General features: G+C 37.1%; 1 protein-coding gene across 8 annotated transcripts in view; it reads left to right on the forward strand.

The window, feature by feature from the left end:
• syt1a (synaptotagmin Ia) overlaps nucleotides 1-20,248 on the forward strand; it is a 1,226,547-nt gene that overhangs the window by 972,328 nt on the left and 233,971 nt on the right. For all 8 annotated transcript variants that reach the window (XM_028817071.2, XM_028817014.2, XM_028817013.2 and 5 more), the window contains one exon: nucleotides 12,490-12,681. In XM_028817071.2, the coding sequence (XP_028672904.1) occupies nucleotides 12,516-12,681 (166 nt within the window). In that variant the 5' untranslated portion in view covers nucleotides 12,490-12,515. The remainder of the gene's footprint in view (nucleotides 1-12,489; nucleotides 12,682-20,248) is intronic.

The following is a 20,248-nucleotide window of genomic DNA, read 5'->3' on the forward strand; positions in this document are numbered from 1 at the left end:
AATTCAATTTAAGAAGAATTTCTTCTTAATTTAAATATTTTATAAAGTCTTTTATTTGATTTCCAGTTGAACACTGTGATTTAGTATGCAGTTGATTTACTAAGGAACTGCTGTAACACAATGCCAGGATTGCTGCTTTAATGTGATAAACTGTTTTACTGTAGCTTAGCAGACCGTTTTTATACAGTAACCTTCTGCTGGATAGTAAATAGACAGAATGTTTAATTTGAACGCAAATGTTTTTCTTAAGCATTGCTAATTTAAGGATACATTATACAATAAAAAGGATTTGCAAATGTCTTTGCAGCCGGTTCTCAAGTCAGCAAGAGGTTCTGATCATTTCACTTCAGTTGTACACTTCTTCAAGAAGCTATGGGGAAGCACAGTGCAACCAAATTACGAAGAAGAGGGCACATCTGGGGTAGCAATGTTCCATCCAAAAGATAGCTGTGTGATGAGGCATTTATGAGCACTCGCTGTCTCTGTGCTCCTTCATACTGCGAAGCAGTGGGGGGGGTGCAGTCAAGAAGTGGTTGGAAGAGGGAAACAAACTCAGTGACCTATTTAGAAAGAAACGCGAGGTTTAAGGAACATACAGCGCTGAGCTAAAGTGTGTGGAGAGACACGCTGTGCCATCTGGCAGACATATAATTGGCTAGGCGTTTCAGCCTCCAGGTTCAAGTACACAAAAGGTGGCAACGGGTTTAAAAATGAAATGAGTTAGATTCAGATCAAAACAGGCAAAAAATGTATTGAGTGCTCTGTCAGTCTCTTTATCTGGACATGGTTACGGAAATTTGCTCTTCACTGTTTTTTGGTTTTCTTTTATAAACACATCTGGATTTCTGAAAAGTCTTTTTCTTGTCTATAAAGCAGGTGCCTTATTTTTGAGAACATCAAAGTATTTTCCTTCTTCTCCCTGTTGATGCATATTAGAGATTTAATATTGTCAGTTATTAAAATTCACTGCAAATAAGGGCCTGGATTTCTATGCATTTGCATGTTTGTGTGGCTTGACACAAAGAGCAAAGATTTCATCTTTTTACGTCAAGAATGGTCTTTGCAGCTATGTGCGGTGTCAAAGCAGCATCCTCATTTGACATACCGTCTCCTCTCCCTAGCAGCTTTGAGACAACGTGACCTGTCGTGCCATAAGATAGAAGGCTTTTGCAGCTTCAACAGCTTGTACAGCTGACCTCAAAGTCGGTCAGATGGGCAAGAATTAGGAGGAGTGACAGACAGGTTTTCCTAAACATTTTAAATTAATAGGGAATGAGCGGAAACAGAAGCTGTCCATTTCTCTTTTCCTTAAATTATGTGTGCATTAATAAGGTCTGATTAACCCTTACAGTACATTGTCTCTAGTTTTATAGACAGACTTGACTGTATGGAATGCTATTTACTTCTAATTAAATTCAATACAAAAAAAATGAAGTGCACTCTGGGTGGATTTTGTATGTTCACAGCCTTTTAAGTGTGTCGTTCCTCCATTGATTTCTTACACAGTCCACCAACATGCTACAAGGCAGATTAACAACTTTAAATAGGACAGAGCTTCAAAATGTGTGCATATGTTTTGACTGCACCAGAAAAATGGGATAAGAAATTGAGCAACTTAATGGAAACACTACCAGCATTGCTCATGCATGAAATGCTCAGGTATTGTCCAAATAATAGTAAAAATGATGAACGGAAAACATTGTAATACATGTTAAATCATGCACTTTGTAAAACTCTTTGTATTACACTAATTTTGAAAATTCATGTTCATTTTAATACAGCGTCATCAGTACCCAAAGTGTGTCTCAGCAGAATTAGATGCAAATCAGGAAAAAGCTGTAGAAAAGGTGCCAGTCTATTGTACATACCAGTTTAGAGATGTCAGTCAGTCTACACATCTTGAGGCTATGGAAGGAAATGAGCGTACAAGCATGAACATTAGGAGAAAGGGCATACTCAATAATATATGGGGTTTGAACCCAGAAGCTAGTAGTCCCCACCATGCAAACTCAGTATAAAATTACTGCAAAAAATAAATATGACTAATACTTTATTAATGAAAGTTGTGAACTTGTAATGTCCATATACCACAAACAGCTCCAGGAAGCGAAATTAAAAAATAAAATAAAGATTTATAATATCAATATAAGTACAAGGTAATAATACACAAAAAGAGAGAGAACACTTACGGGCACATCATTCTGGACAGAGTCACTTCAGTGGACCCAGTACTTGCTGTAGGAATTATAGTATATCTCTTGGCTGGCTTAGAAATGACTGGGAATTACTCAAGAACAGGTGGAATCTATTTCTGGGGACAGGAAAGTCTGGGGTGACCTGTTTTGCCTGCTGCGATTGTGACTATCACTATAAAACCTAGTTTGAGAAGATGAGATGAGATGAAACATGGCACACAATTAACAAAATTCTGTGTCCTGTCTACATGCTCCTCAAGCTCCTGTTTGCCAGCTAAGAAGCCCTCTACTCTTCCCTTCCCCTTGTAATCGCTCAGCACCTCGCCACTTTCTTCTCTCCAGAACTGGGACCATTTTTTTCCAGAGCCAGTTGAGTGTTTGTCAGTCCTCTACCAATTGTCCACTTTATGAATCACAGAGATTGGATTGGCTTTAACCCAGGGGTTATTTTCCATGTAGCCCAGGAATTAAAGGAAGGCCTCCAACAGCTACAGGAATTTCAGGCTAGAGCCGCCTTTAGTGGACTGTGTTGTATCTTTACCCCTAAGCCTTCAGTTAGCTTTAAAAGGTCTTTTTTTCTCTATTTCTTTGCAAAGTGTCAGACAATTCTAAAATATGTGTTAACAGTTTTCTAGTCTCCTGGGCAAATAAAACATGTCCACCCAGGTTACACTTCTTTCCTTTCCTTAATGATGCCTCTGACTATAGCCCTCCTAGAGCACTCCCCAGACCCACGGGACATAAAATATACTGGTGATGCTCAACTTCATGCAATGGCAGGGTGGCTTACATTGTCCTGGGTAGTACATGCACTGTCCCACACCTATTCTGTAATGCTTTATCCTAACTGCAGTCCCAGTCCAATTGGACCCCCCTCTACATCATCTTTTATACAGCATACTTGTACAAGGGCTTCAAAAACCACCCATGGATAGAGAACAAAATAACATGTTACAGAATGTCACTGCACTCTTTAAACACATGGCATTAATTACTCTATATATTTTAGAGCATTAGAACATCAAATTTTAAGGAGAACAAACCATTCAGCCTAACAAAGCTCACCAATCATATTCACCTAACTTCTCCAAAACAGTATCGACTCATGGTTTGATGGTTTTTAAAGTCCTACTGTCCAACACACTACTTGGTAACTTAATCAGTATGTCACTGTGTGAAGCGAAACTTTGTAATGTTTCAGTGAAATTTACCATTAAGAAGTCCTCCAACTGTCTCCATGAGATCTTGATGAACTGATTTTAAAGTAACAGCCTTGATCCACTGTATTAATTCCTTTCAATACTTCAGTCATATCACCTCTTAATCTCATTTGCTCAAACTGAAAAGGTTTGACTCCTTCAACCCCTCCTCATAATTAATACCCTGGAGTCAGCCTAGTCTCTCTTTTCTGCACTCTTTTTAGCACTGCTATGTCTAATATATACTGAATATCTGTATATTATTATTGACATGTTAAAACACAGGAATATAAAGGGCATATAAAACTAAAAACTACCTAATAGAATATAGAGAAGGATCAATAAGAAGATGAAATAAACAGAAAAATGGAGTCAGCATCAATATGGCGGGAAAATCTAAACATTACAAGATAGAGAAAAAGTGGGCTTGGAAGCACAATTTTAGAATTTGTATTGCTTGAGTCTAATGAACAGAACTAGAGCAATAGCAACAAAGAAAAGAATATTTGATGAGCATTACCTACAGAGGGTTTGGAATACAGATGTTGGTGTCAGAAAAGTTCAGGTGGCCACTACTGTAAACTGATATAAGCTGAGCTGATGATTCAGGTGATGGAATTGAAAGTACCTGGTAACTGCTCAATCTTAGTTGCACTGGCTACACTCCTATTTGCTTTATAATGATTTTGTAAGAATATATCGTAGTAAAGGAAATCAAAGAATTAATATTACAATATAGCATTCTTTCACATTTACTATTTTGCAAGTATTAGATGTTGCTATCAAATGTCATACTGTACCAATATCCTGCCATTTTTTTCACCTTTGTGTGTTTTCAGCAGTATTTTCTTTTCGGATTATGTCTTACCCTTGACAGCACACCACAAGAAGCACTTAAATACCATCTTAACATTTCACTTTGAAGAAATACTTGTCACCCTCCCCACCCCCACACCTTTCAGCAACGTGTGGTCGAGCATTCATATGACCTATGCATTGACTCGCAGTCTGACCTTGACAGCCCTCCCGCCATATCCTTCTACAGCTTAATCATCCCTAAACCTTCGGGAGTGAGGAAGCCTTCATCTTCTCATTATGAGCTCTAGCCTCTCTGGAAGTCAGCGTGCATTGTAATGAAGGTGCTTATCAGAGTTTGGTGACATTTCTAACCTTACCATTCACCTTACTACTCAAATGTGGTAGTTTTATAATGGGGATTTCTATAATATATTACATTGGGGTATTAGAAAAGCTTGTTACTCACATTGTATCCATAATTCACTGCTTCTATTAAAGGCAACATCCATTCAGCATACAAGCATGTAGTGAAAATATTTTGATTAGGATCTCTCTCATGGAATTGATGTCATTGTGTTATGATGTAGTTCCCAATTCATTTCATTACTACCCTTTGTGTTCCTTTACATTTGTATGCTAACCACCTCATAAATGTCTGAAATAAAATATAGGCCAAGAGACTTGTTACCCTTTTGATGTTCAATTTTAATTTTGCCGTTTTAGATCTTTTTAAAAAGAGTGAGAAATGTTTTAGGTTACCATTAGGTTTAATAAACTTTCACAAACCAAAAGAGGAAAAGTGAGGCCCAAGCACTTGACGGCTTGTTGATCGAAATATTGAAAACATGTAAGATAACTTATAATGTGGCAAAATAAATTAAAGGAATTTAACTCTTTTAAATGGAAAACATCATCAACAGTTTTGATGGATTCCATATGACTTCATAAAATAAGACAAACCTCACAAGTGTAATTCAAGTCTCTAGCTAAGCACACTTATGCACCCAGTCACACTTGGCCTGTCATAAGAGCAGTATTATTATTGTTATAGTGTTGGTGATCGAGTAGATTATCTTAAACTAAAACTAGCCCACAGTGAAAGCCAACATACGTACTGTATAGTATATCTGAATTCTTGGTATGAACATATGAACCTAGTAGAAATTTGAGAACAAAATTTTATTAAGAGTACAGCCCAAGAAGCTTAGTACTTTGGGTAGTCCAGTCACGCTAGCTAATGCCTAATTATCTTTTGTGAAGAATCTGTAGTCCTTAAATTGGGGGTCTTCAGGTTCATTTGTAGTGGCCTTTGTTCCAACCCACTTTCTTAATTATGACTGCTGAAGTAATTACTGTGTAAACAACAGTTTTATGCTTAATTGCTGCTCTTGATCTTAAACAGCTGCATTCATTGTTTTCAATTGTCTCACATTTTCTTAACCATACATAAATGACAAAGAAACCAGCAGCCCACCATGTTAGTTGGTCCAATTTTCATCTGTGTATATTTATCATAAAGTACAGTATCTGTTTTAACAAAATATTTTGGCAGAAAGGAAAGAGAAAAAGCAAAGAACTAAGTATAACTAATTTGCTGTGGTCCACAAATCTATTGGATGATGTTCTGGGTAAAGGAAAACCTGCAATGTAAGAATGATTTGATGTGTCAAAATGAAGACCTTAGATTTAAATAACAACATCTGCTATCAGAGAGGATTGGCTTCAAATTTAAAAACTGGGTTATTACAAAAACCTGCAGGCTGCCACCATGATCCTCATGGAATATACTCCAAGACCCCCACCCTAGAGAAAGTGCACAAAAACATGAGGAACTCAACCAAGACAGTAACTGACCTGGGTGTAGGGGCTGTAAGTAACTGGAATGGACAAGTGTATGGTGTCCACTTTAGGATGCCCTCCTTCCTATGACAACACTCCATCCTCCCTCCTACCTCTGCTAAAAAGACATCCATCCCTTAACAAAACATCCCTACTCCCAGCAGCAGCACTCCATCCTTGCTTCTACCACTAGAAAAACAGAATCCGTCCTTCAATCTTTTGCCAAAAATTCCGTCCACATTCCAACAAAACATCATCCTCATTTCTGCCTCCAATCTCCTCCAAAAATTTCCTCCTCTTACCTCATACACAAAAACAAAAAAAATATTTCAGTTTCTATCTTGCTTAGCTAATTTCCATCCACATCAATAAATTGTACAGTGCATGATTTTGGGTGTGTGCGTGATTGGTCTCTGCAATGGACAACCATCTTGTCCCAGGACATGCTTAAGGCCAGTGGGATTGTTCCCAGCCCTCACAAGCATCCACTCTCAATTAGGTAAAGTGGGCATGAGAATATTATGCTCTTTTAAAATTTGGCAGTTGTCACTTTCCTGCTACTTTCCTGCTCATTTAATGTTCTCTTGTACAAATGTAAGTTATTGCAGCACATTGTGAAGGGTGCAATTTCTGATCATTTTTACTATATAGGACACTACTTTGAACAAACCCAATTACTGTATGGATTTTTCTTTTAAAGCTTATATGGGAAGTACTTTCATTATTAAAATATGGGAACACCTTTTCTAAATGATTAAAATAATAGAAAAATGAGTTACCATCTACAAATGTGCTAAAATGTACTATCTCCAATGACAGAAAAAAGAAAACAAATGATGTTGTAAACGTGAAAGAAGTAAATGGCATTGCTTTACACTTTAAATTATGTATGTTGTGAAAAAAAACAGATTATAAAAATACATATTACAAGTAATGCTATATAAGTCTAACACCATAGGCATAATGAAGCTGCAACATTCAGGGGTTTCAATGAAAAATGTTTAAAGGGAATGAATGGAATTGGCCCCCTATAATCGACTCCTGCAGACAATTGAAGGGCTACCATGACCCTTTCTGAAACACCCACCTTATATATTTCTTTTTCTGGTGTATGAGGTAGAAGGGAGGAGAGAGATTTTGAGAGATCAGAGGAAGGAAGGAGGATTTGTTGGAGGTCAGAGGACGGATGCCATTTTTAAAGAGGTAGAAGGGGTGATGGAGGTTTGCCAGACAAAGGATGGAATTTTATCAGTGGGAGAAAGATGTTCTAAAATAAAGACTACGCTATGGAATATGTGAGGAATGTGCACACAAACAGAAACCACATTGGCATTAAAATCCAGGTCTCTGGAGATGGGAAGAACCATCTACAGGCAGAACTGGAAAAGTGTTATCTCTCTGTATCTGCTGTTTTATGGAAAATGGGAATGGTTTTGTGCAGGAGGCATGATGTTTATGCTATTGAGGGAGAGGGAACATAAAAATGGGCACGACCCTCTTCCCTCATAAAGCCAACCCTGAATGAAAGTCTGATTTTAATCTCTTACTGTGCTACCTGCCTTTTTGGTTTTGTAAGGCATTTAGTTAATCTAAATCCTATTCAAGAATTATAGGTCAGATGAAGGCATTACATCACTTTGAGGTACTTGTAATGAGTACTCTGCCTAAGTGGTTTTATAAAAGTGTACTGGGGGATTGTTGAATTTTAAAATGTGGATGAGAATAATACATCCTAATAGGGTCATCATCAGTCATATGTACAGTGAGCCTGTTCATGACAAATTGCTACTGTTATAGAAAATGAAATTGTTCATCATTGACATACAATGTATCTCAAGTAAAATGTACCCAGGCCAAGATCCAACCTGTGAACAATGTAATCAAATGCCTGTATCACTAGGTCATATGTTTTGGAAATGCTCTACACTCAGTTTTTGTATAAATTTAACACAGCTTTGGACATGAAGTCACCACTTTAATAGGACAATTTGGAGCAATACCAAATAAGATAGCACTGTGCTGAAGAAAATCTGTTGTGATATCCTATATCACACTGCTTGCTCAAAGGACGATTCAGCTTAAGAGAAAGAATCCCAATCTATCTTCAATAACTCAGTGGGAAAGTGTTGTTCTTTATTATCTCAATTTAGAAGAAATCAATTTCTCTTTATGAAGATCTGTTTAGAATTTGTTTTAGCATTTGGCAAGAATTCATTATGTATTTCCAAAGTAAACACACCAGGCTACGCTGAATCTTTTTATTTGATTTTCTGTTTTATGTAGTCATTATCAAGAACCACTTTAGATAGGACTCTCTCATCACGTTGCTCTGTGAGACTCCCTGGTGGTGTTTTATAAAAGGATTATGTTTTTAAATAAACCAAATTAAACAAAACATCAGTGAGACAACTGGATTCTAAATGTGGCTTTATGGAATGTCATCTCCATCCCAAAAAAGGAATGCAACCACTGGGAGGCTCCCATAAACTGGTGCTGCCAAGCTCTACACCAGGGTGTCTCAACATCAGGCCCAGAGGGCAGTTTTGGCTACATGTGTTTATTACTTTAAAAAAGAATAAAATAAAATGCAAAATTTCTAAAATGAACAACCTTTTCCCATACCTGCAACCAGATTGTGTATTCTGAATTGATCTATAGTAATACTTGTTTTTATTTTTCTGTCTTATCATTTGCTGAACAGACCCATATATTTAATTTGGCTTGCTTACTGTAACCTGCAGTCTGTAACTAAAATGGCTTTTAAAAGCAGGTAATCTGCAATCATGAGGCAAAGGGGAGCCTGATAATGAATTAGTTGCTCCACTGAAGGACAAACTTTTCTGCTCCTGTATCTGTTCGATGGAATTAATAAATTAGGAAAAGACACACAGACCCTAACATCTTTGAACTGGCAGGGTGATGAAGCATTTTAAATATAGCAGGAAAATGATCAAGTTTAGTAAAGGAGAACTAAATTAACGCATGGGAGCCATTCTGGTTAAGAGGCTGGCTATAGAGAAAACCTTCAGCCACTGGGGAGACTCCTGCCTTAGACGGTCAACAGATGATTTCAATATCCAAGCTGTGCACTTTTGTTGCATATTTATTAGATATTATCGGCCACTAAAAGCTATGGGTTTTGGGGTTTGGCTCAGTGGAGATTAGTAGAGTCTAAACGCATTCACTTGAAGTGCTATTCACATTACAATACTGCACAGAAAGAAAAAAAATAATGATTTTTATGGAAGCATTATGACCCTCACTATTTACTGAATGCTGGTTATTATAGATTATTTGAATAATGGCGCCTGAGAGGCCACAGGATTGGGACGATTGACAAAGTACTAATTTCCCTGTACACTAAATGGCCATTGTAAATCTGCAAAGGATGCTTGCCAGAATGTTTAAAACCTAATTGGATAATTTATGGCGCAAGAAAAAGAAGAAATCCCCACTTTATTGGCAGTTTGGGAGAGGCAAAACAATCTGGTGTATTTGTGTGTCAGTGTTTGCCAAACAGATGATGAACATTCTTTGATTGCATACATACTTTCTTTCATTCATTTTTTTCTTCATACCCACTTATTCTTCTATAAGACACACATACATTTTATTTGTAAATTGACTATAGTTATTATTATTCATTTGTATAAAAAGAACATATCATTACTATTATTATTTTTTTTCAGCAGACACTTTTATCCAAGGTGACATATGAAGCAATTTATAATGCAAATAAGACTGACTATAAAGTGTAAGAGTTTTAAGTCCCTAAACATAAGTACAATGATAAGGTCAGATGACTGGGAAGGCAAAAAACATTTAAAAAAGATCCAGATACACCAGGAAAAAATAACAAAATCTGCAGGGGTTCCAAAGTCAAAAGACTGCATAGAGCCCCTTGGACATTCTACCTAATATAAATGTTCTTAAGGTGTTGTTTTTTTTAGGCTACATCCTAGAGCAGGGGTGGCGAACTCCGGGCCTGGAGGGCCGCAGTGGCTGCAGGTTTTCATTCTAACCCTTTTCCTAATATTTGACCAGTTTTCACTGCTAACTAACTTTTTCCCTATCACTTTAATAGCTCTGTTAGAAGAGTTCAGTCCTCTGAATTGATTCCTTTCTTCATTAAATGACAGCCAAGCAGAAATGAGATGTGCTGTTAATTAAACCCATTATTTAATTCCATGGCTTGTTGCTGCTCTCATTCTGACACAGCACACATTTCGAAAACTGTTGTTTTTCTGTTCTTTCTAAGAGCACCGTCAAAATGTTTTGGTGACCTGAGAGATGAACCTTACCAAGACCATCACCTCTCTTTAATTTAAGATATTGTGTGTTGGGCACAGGGGAGCTGGTCATGTTGTGGCTTGTTTTGTGTCTCATTATTGTTTGGTTGCTAATTAAAGAAAAAGAAACAACTATGGAGCCTGAGTCAAGTTAATTAAAAGAAGTAATCAGCAGCAAAAACTGGTCACTAATTAAGAAGATGGTAAGAATGAAAACCTGCAGCCACTGCGGCACTTGAGGTCTGGAGTTCGCCACCCCAGTCCTAGAGGATGTGTCACAGTAGGTCTCTTTGATAGCTAGGGCACCCATCTTCATTCGAGGACCACAGTGGCTACACAATGCCTCAAACAGGTGTTGGTGGCGCAAAACGACACTACAGGAAAACCAGAAAAGAAAGTAGAGATTGATAATGATTGCAATTCCCGTGAAGAATATGATAGGTCTATGCATATATATATTCTATTAGGAATACAACTAAAATGGAGCTACAAAATTCTAAATTAAAAAAGTGTTTTTTTTAGGAGTTTTTTAAAATGTTCCACAGTGTTAACCTTGTGTATCTCTATTGGTAAAGTATTCTGATTTTTGACACATAATGGCAAAAGGCTGCCTCACCACTTCTTTTTTGCTTAGCTCTTGGAATAATGAGCAGACTACTATTAGAAGATCTAAGGTTACGACTTGTGATGTAGCCACTCCAAAATATAGGAGGAAGCAAGAACATGGTATACAATATTTTAAAACCTTTTTTTCTACACTGTGATGGCATTTCTAATTTATCTGAACTTCAGGATGTCTCAGTTACTGTTGCCTAATTGTACTTGGGCTCCTGTTTGAGTCCAAACCTTTGTGCATTATGTATGCCCTTTGCATGTTTATCCCAAATTCATATGTGTTTCTCAAAAGACTTCTAAGGCAAACTGTTAGGTCAGTTGTTACAATGTTGTTTGTGTGTGCTGTGTGATGGACTGGCACCTTGTCCAGCTTTACCTCTGACTGTTCCTGTCAGGAATCTCTCTTGACCCTTGTGACCTAATAATACTTGATTATAATCTGGACATGAAAATGGATGGATGTATGGACTATGTAAAGAAAAACTAGTTTTGCTGAATTATTGTGTGTTAAACATCAAGTTTCAGCTTAATTCAAACAAGAATAGGACACTGCATGTTGGGAGAAGGAATATGTGAGCGTGAGGTGGACCATGCAATGAACTTGTTGTGCCATCCAGTGTTGCTTCCTACCTTGTGCCTTATGTTGCTAGAAAAGGCCATGGCCTCCGTGACCTTAAATTGGATGAAGCAAGTTGGATTATGTTATATTAAATAATATATGTGTATGTGTGTACACATTGAGCATATACAGTACATATGAAAACAATTACGCTTACAGGCCACAGCAAACTATTGATTGATTATTGATTTTTCTTTACCTCTAAATACAGTGCATCAACCTTTCATCATCATTAATGGACTTGATGTTTTACACATTTGTAGTTTATTGCTTTACTTATTTTTTGCTAATTGGAATGCCAGTAGGAGTGTGACATATTGGCCATTTGAATGTGTCTTCACATGCCAATGTAATAAAATAAGAACATCTGTACAGAATTCATTATTCAAATTTTTATTTTTCATTCACTTTCATGAGTTTTGTGAAAAAAGTCACAGAAAAAAATTAATGAAAGGTGTTTGCTGTACTTTACAACATAATTATTTTTTCCCACCATTTGTTTAATCCATCGTTTTTTTACTCCATAATCACAGGCTATTTTTGCCAAACTAATTACTCTGATGATGGTGCTTGCCAGGGTCAAGACACGCTGAAAATTTTGCAAGATATCTTTTTTTGTCTTTCACTGTGAACTGATGAGAGAGTTTGCTTTTTCTCAAAATCTTATTAATTGAGGAAAGCAATTGCTAGGAGAAGGCATAACACACATAAATTAATAAAATCTTAAACTGTACTTGTGTACCTAAAATTTGTATCTGGTTTTGAAGAACATGTAGTTGAAAATTACCAGTCTTTTGAAGAATTTTCCAATCCATAAATTGTGAATTAATTACCATAGTCATAAAGCCATCTATAATTAAATCTACCTAGCAGGGGTACACAGTGTTCTTATACTTATCCTAAACTCATGAGGTAATTCATTTTCTCTTTAATAGCTTGAATCTGGTGGCCCTGTGAGAAAATGACTGAAGGTCGCAGGGAAGCACTGGCAGCGCCACCATCGACTGCTACTGCGTCAACCACCATCACTAATGCCACACATCCAGCTGGTCCTGGGGAAGCAGGGAAGGAGAATGGCTTCTCTAAGATGAAGGACAAGTTCATGAATGAGCTGAACAAAATTCCACGTGAGTAAAAGAGCAGGTTCTCTGCTTTTGTCCTTCTTTTTCTAATGTTGATTTTTATATATATCCTTGGAAGCATAATCTCTACTGCTTAATACAAGACTATTTCAAAGTAAACCCACTAGCAGATTGCACAGCACGATAAGTCTTGCACTTTGAGAGGGAATTCAGACAAGAATTCAGACCACACATAGGAGACTCAGTCACGGGAAACTGGAAGCCACAAGTACAAATGGAACTTATTTTAACCCTCCATCAGGCGCTATGCAATTTGTCACACGTACGGGCGCAAGGTGTCTGTCAAGCACATGTCAGAAATACTACTGCAAAATAGGAATTCAAAATGTGAGTGCTTATACAGTATATATATATCAACAGTTTGGTGTAATTCATTAAAAATACAACCTGTACATACTACACATGATTTCATTTGCAATAACTTTATCCATTTATTCCACTTTTAACAAAAGACAAAATATCTGAGAACATTGTGCAAAATATTATGTACATGACCCTGAGGATGTTCTTTGAAACAAATGTTTATGGAAGAAGTACGTTATCTTCATGTAACTGAAAAAAACTCCCCTTCTTTACTCTGTAGGTTTGTTTCCGAAGTATGACTTGCAGACCAAAATGACATGCTCCAAACAAAGTGCAGTGTGGCATTTTTTGCATTCATATCTTGAAAGCCTTCTGTGACCGCTGTCTCTGGTACTTGGAGAGCACCTTCTTCTTTTTGCTGATGGTCCTGAAGTGTTTCTTTCATCTTCATTTTCTGCCTGTTCTCTATGCGGGCAATATTTTTGCAATCTTGCTTGAAGATGCCTTGGCATTCCCACTGTCTCCATCTGGCTGCAAGTTCTTTGGAGAGCATCTTCATGCTCTCACGTACATATGGAGCGAAATTGCACTATTAGGTGCAATGTGCCTAATAGGAATGGTGACTAAATATAAAGTAATACTGTATATGACAATGCATTATTGTGACATATGGTAATAGAAAGTCTCAGACAAGTAAGGCAAAAGTAAAAAATAAAAAAATCCTGTTTTGTCACTAATGACATATTTGGGCTCAATGTGCCTGTGGGATCTCTGACACCATATCTGCCTTCCACGATGTTGAATTTGTGATTACTCATCATGATGTGTGAGGTTGGTTCAGAGGCGTGTCCAGCTCCACCAATCAGAACATGAGATATCCGAAATTTTGTCATTTGTGTGCCTGTTAGATCACTTGTGCCTGATGGAGGGTTAAGGAAGGAACGGCTCCAGTATCTAGCTTGATGAGTGAGGAGCCTGTAGGGATCAGTAGTTTTATTGTTTATGGCTTTCGTTGCAGAAATTGAGTCACCACCCTATTTGGAGTTAGGATAAAAAAAAACTGTAGGCCTAGAAGCAGAGAAACCCACTCAATTAGCTCTTTGCAGATGTTGGAAGAGTCCCTGGACCTTCCTACAAGCTATCTGAAACTTTGAACTGACATCCAAAGGAACTAAAGGCGTATATAAAGCAAAATAGACAATCACTGCATGAATAAATACATGTCAAGATTTTTGCCAGTCCACTAAAACCTAAATAAAAAAACAGTGACCAGAACTGTATTAAGAAAAATCAACAGTAAATAAAAAATTGTTTTTCTTTAGTAAAATTCAGACAATCTTGCTAGTGGTGCCTCAATCTTTTATTGTGGTAAAGCAATGAAGTTAACACATCATGCCATGCCCATATCCCATGACAAGCAATGGATGCCAGTGCTATAAACAGTATGGCAGAAACCTTGAAAATCATCTCACAAAGGGAAAGTGAAAGTGTGGTGATACGATGAAGTTACCAAAACACCGCTAACAATTTCAAAAACGTGCAGGATGCTTCTAAAAAAATAACTGCAAACTGAGATGTCTTCTATTGTTCATCAAGATCTTTTCTTGAGAATGTTACCATTTTTGGGTACATAAAAAAACGAAAATAAAAATAGTAAAAAAAAAAAAAAAGATTATAATGGAATGAAATGCAAATTCTGTTTTCTTGGAGATATTTTAATTAAATTTAAGCTTGAGCAAGTGTAGCTAAAACCTTGCAGAAAGATTTCAGTAATATATTTTGTTAAAACAGCTAGCATGTGAGCATTACATTCTTTGGGTGTGCATGTTCCTCTCAGATTTACAGTTCAATATGTTCATTTTAAAGTAGTAAATGCTTAGCTGGGAGCAAAACAGCAGCTCCCCATGCATCTTCAGGAATATATCGTGACATAACATTCTCAAGCCCACCAATTCAGGGTGGGGAGTGAGCCCATCACAGGGTCCCCTCACAGACGTATCCATGCTCACTTTCCCTTAAGCTCACTTTAAAAGCAGGGGTTTTCAGGTTCAGCCTTGGGTTCCCCGACTTGTCCCAATCAGTCTCTGCTTTTAATTAGATTCCTTCATGAATTGAGTAAGTTTCTGTGATTTCTTGCGTTACTCCGGAAATTACAAACTGGTTTTGCTAAATGATCACTGGATGATGCAGACATTAATCTGTGCCAGACAGAGTTAAATTCTTTGTTTTTATCTTGATGTTTAATATTCTATTGTTTGTCAATGCTCAGGTAATTTAAGCCATTATGTTCTAATAATGCACTTGTCTAAGAACAGTCCCCCAAACTTATGTTTACTCGATCATGTTCACCTCCTTTGTAAGTCACTTTGGGTAAAAGCATCTGCTAACTGAATAAATGTAAATGTAAATCTAACAAGTACACAAATGGACAACACTGAAGTACCTGTCGCTCTTTAGCACTCAGTGTCGTTTGTACCTGTGCCTGCTCTACTGAGCATTAACTGTCAGTATTTTGGTACAATTAAGAAAGCAAACATTACATAAAAAAGTGAATTAAAAAGAAAGTGACAAAACAGAGTTGGGCTTTTATAGTTGTGAACTAAAAACATCTTTATTTCCTATTAATGTAAACCACTATAGAACAAAACATATACTAGCATACTGTATAGCCGAAGACTAAAGACGAATGAGAGATTGATATCCTTTAGGGAGGAAGTGTTATAAAATTGCCATTACCCAAATAGAAACCAAATGAAATGGTACCTGACTATCTGAAATATTTACATCGATGCGTCTGTCTTCTTTTTCTATTTCTCTTTGGTAGGTTTTGCATCTTGTTTTGCTTTTTCCCCTTTGAATTTCTATTTTTCTTTTGTTTTCTCTATATTGGTTTTGAAGTAATGGTTGTATCTGTAATTAATATTATTTGTATGATTGAGTAGTATTCCACTGTAATGTTCTGTTTTTAAAAAAAATAAAATTAAAATTTATAAACAAAAAAAGAAGAAAAAACAAAAGTGGTCTTTAAAAAATAGTATTATGGATACCTTGAAAGAAATAGTTTCCAAAGAGGACTGGAAAGAGAACAATTGCCAAGAGATGAACAGAAGCAATCAGCTTTATTTAATGTATTACGCTGGCAGAGTTGAGAATAGCATTAGTGACAGATACAGTAGGAGTATACTGTAAGTCAAAAACATATCAAAAGTCAAAGGCAAAATAACAATGAAAAATGTCCTCACAAAACCTTGTTTTTACTAACCAGCTCTAATTGTAATGTATGCCTTCATAGTGAAACTAAACTCTTGGATGCAAACAACTCCATCTTATATAGGTGAAAGGTGCTGAAACAAGTAATGTGACCTCTGTGTCATGTGACTCCCTATGTCACATGACCAGCAATAGGCAAAGTAACCATAAAAGAAATGCCCACCGCCTAAAATGCAGTCACCAGAAAGACAATAAAAAAATCCATCCATCCATCCATTATCCAATCCGCTATATCCTAACTACAGTGTCACGGGGGTCTGCTGGAGCCAATTCCAGCCAACACAGGGCAGAAGGCAGGAAACAAACCCCGGTCAGGGCGCCAGCCCACCACAGAATAAAAAACATAAACGCCTTTAAAAACAAATGTGAATAGTCCAAAAATGATAAACACGGCATGCCATGTTACCATAAGCTTATTTTCACTGCAGATGATAACTTCTATTTTGTGTTTTTATCCCATAAAGAGCAATACAGAAAACCTGCAGCAGGGCAGAAAGACAAAGATGACTAACAAATGTCGGAGTACAGATAATTCTAAAGGATGCATAAACTTTTTATCACCAATGCATATTTGCTAGCTCTGACAGCTGTGATGAAACACAAAGAGTAGGCCTTCATATGCAAATAAAAGTAAATTTCCTATCTTACCACTGGCTTTAATTTAATGGCAGTTTTGACAGCTGTAGCTCAAATTATATTAGCAGGGTTGCCACAGTCAGACCACACACAGTAAAAGAATGACAAAACAATGGTGGTTTGATTTAGCTGTTTAGATCTGTCTATGCAAACCTTATTGAACCTTCATGGTAATATCAAATGGTAGAGATTTATTTAAAGGACAAAACACAGAAATTCATACCATATACTGTATGTTCCCCAGCATTAACATCAACTAAATTCATTTAAATTCAGTTCAATCCAAAATTTCGATTTATGCAAGCTCAGTCTGGTATACTAATAATAACATAAATGTTGTTTTTGATCTGCACTCAGAATCCCGGTAGCACGGTGGTGCAGTGGTAGCGCTGCTGTCTCGCAGTTAGGAGACCTGGGTTCGCTTCCCAGGTCCTTCCTGCATGGAGTTTGCATCCTAAATTGTCCCTAGTGTGTGCTTGGTGTGTGTGTGGTGGCCTGGCATCCTGCCCAGGATTTGTTCCTGCCTTGCGCCCTGTGTTGGCTGGGATTGGCTTCAGCAGACCCCCGTGACCCTGTGTTATGATATAGCAGGTTGGATAATGACTGACTCAGAATCCCTTAAACAGCCAAGCTGTCAAAACCTGAAATTTCCTTATATAGCATTTAAATGCCCAAGAATAGAGTTTTTCATGAAGTAGCATTTTCTTTATTTGTAAACAAATTCAGACAATTTCCTGATGTTGAGCTCACTTTTAAATAAAATGGCAACCATAGCATAATGCCACACGTAGAGTCTCTCTCTCTCTCTCTCTCTCTCACACACACACACACACCCCTAGAAATTGCATAGTGCCATAGCAATGGACCTCCCAGCAAGGAAATATAAGCATAGTAGCAATAAGAATTGATTTCTAAATGGCAAATTTTAGAATCCCAACGTGGTGACTACAGTAAATAAAATATGTTCAGATTCTAACAGTCATGCATGGCAGCCTACAAGACATTCTAAAACCCCCTTAATCCAGTGCAGGTCACAGTGAGCCAGTGCCAATCTTAACAGCATCAGCCACAAGACAGGAACCAACCTTGGCAGAGTATCAGTGTCATGTAGGGCCCACTTATTACCTGGAATAAGGCATTTCAACAGAACAGCCACGCTAACTTAAACCTGAATTTTCAAACACTAAAACTATATATCATGCATTATTTTTAAATCAGGCCTGGTTCAATTGAGTGTATTGTAAGCTCATTAGGCTGTGGTGTATTGTGTTATACAGAATACTTTTGATTCTCTTCTACCACCAAAATATTTCACATACTCTGATGTGTAAATCAGTAAAAATTAGCAATCGGTTCATTGACTCCATTCTTTAGGCCACCAATGTTTCAGCATTTTAGACAAAAAGTATACTCTTTCTTTTCCATCAGAATGTTTTATAATGAAAAAATAGTTCTCCACTTGTTATTTTTTATTCCCGGTTTGTTTTGTGTTTCTTTGCTTTTCTTTTTATGAGACATAAAAATAAATGTGAAATGTAAAAATCCACCTCATTCCAAAAGCCACTTGTGTTTTGAGGTTATTAGATATAATGGAATCAATGAAGTACCTTCTCTTCTTCATGCAAATTTTTGGATTATTTTGGTAGTTTATAAACTAAAGTAGTTTAGAATGTTCCCTGATTTGAGGGGACACCTGAGTTTGGATATTTGAGATCTCATTTTACTAGACTAAAAATACTAAAAATGTTTAATGGAGGAATAAAAATGAATCCATAACACCACTAATCTTTCAAAAAAGTTGATTATCAAATATCTTATTTACTTAAAACCAAAGATACAGCATGCACAGGATGAACTAAACTAACACCAGCTTTTTAGCTGTGTGAATGCTGGGAGTTGATGTGTCCATTGCACTGGTTGAGCACATTTAGATGACTGTATACTACTTCTTATAAGGGGCTTGCATAGGTTAACGTGTCTTCTGCTGTGTATGAAACATTCATTCTTCATAGAAGGCATCAATATTACATTCACACTTGGCAGTTGGTGAGCCTGTGAACACCATTTGTGTGAGAGGTGTTTGCTTCCCATCGTTTTCGCTTTGTACCTTATAGGCAGCTTGTCAAAGATATTTAATGTATGTTACAATGATAATAGCACAGATATGACTCTTCAGTTCTAAGGCTTTAGTAGCAATGGTTATTTATCAGCCTTCTGCTATAGGAACAAAAATCAAGTTACAAACATTTGGAGAAGAATACTTATTAAATGCCAGAGTCTTAATTTCTTTAAGTTTGGTACCACTGCAGGTTGTTCAATTTCATGCAATTATTTTTTAATCCAGATTTCCAAAAAAAGTGCTCAGGAAGCCTTAGCCCAGTCAGCAATAACATGAGCATGCATGAAACTGACCATAGCACCACTTGCAATGATATACACACCTATACTGACCCCCCCTGTGCCAGTTAACTGTTTCAAATCAATTTATACCCGTGATTTAAAAGAAAAGAAGAAGAGCGTGAGAACAACATTCAGTGTACACGAAGAAAGGTCCCAGCTAAGAACAGAGCCACAGTCAAAGCACAATGGAGCAACAGTGCTACCTACTGTGTCAGAGTAGCGGATCCCGTTATGCTGGCCTGTGTTTAAAGACAAAGCATCATCTTGCTGGATTGTATTGATTCATCACAAGCTAAAATATTGAACTGGATACAACTTTAATTCAAGTGTGTTCATTCAGTTAAATTGTAACTCTTTTCAAAAGTTGAATCTTTTTCTTTTAATAGAAACTGTTTGAGCAAAAGCTGGAGTATGTCAATTTTAATGTGTACCTTGTAGAAGATTTTATCTAATATATATATTGTAGGTTTAAATTTGAATGTGTGTGTGTATGTGCGTGTATCTGTTGTAATGAAAAACACAAACAGGCCTAAAATGTTGGGGCACCTGCAGGCAAACCCCATATAACTGAAAGCAAACACAAAGTATAAAGGCGTTAGGAAGGGAAAAACAAAATGTCTCAAGAGCAACTTCTCCAAGATGGCAACACGTTCGGTTAAGTTCAAGCCGGGCAGGAAGGGGTGGGTCCAGGTGGACAGATACCGGATGTGACGTCAGAGGCATTAGGGTGGTCAGTCATCCAGTCTGTAGAGAGAGGAAGAAAAGAGGCATTAGTATACAGCGCCTCCCTACAGATTGGCGAGGAATTACCACCACCAGAACCTTTAAGCTGTCCCCAAAGTGCATGTATGTGACACTTCCCTTTATGCAAATCCCTTCTGCCAAATTTTGCGCAGATTTCCCATTTCTTCAGACTGTTGCAAAAAAGACATCTTTGCTCTCT

This window comes from Erpetoichthys calabaricus, chromosome 1, assembly GCF_900747795.2.
Source record: "Erpetoichthys calabaricus chromosome 1, fErpCal1.3, whole genome shotgun sequence".
Lineage (NCBI taxonomy): Eukaryota > Metazoa > Chordata > Cladistia > Polypteriformes > Polypteridae > Erpetoichthys > Erpetoichthys calabaricus.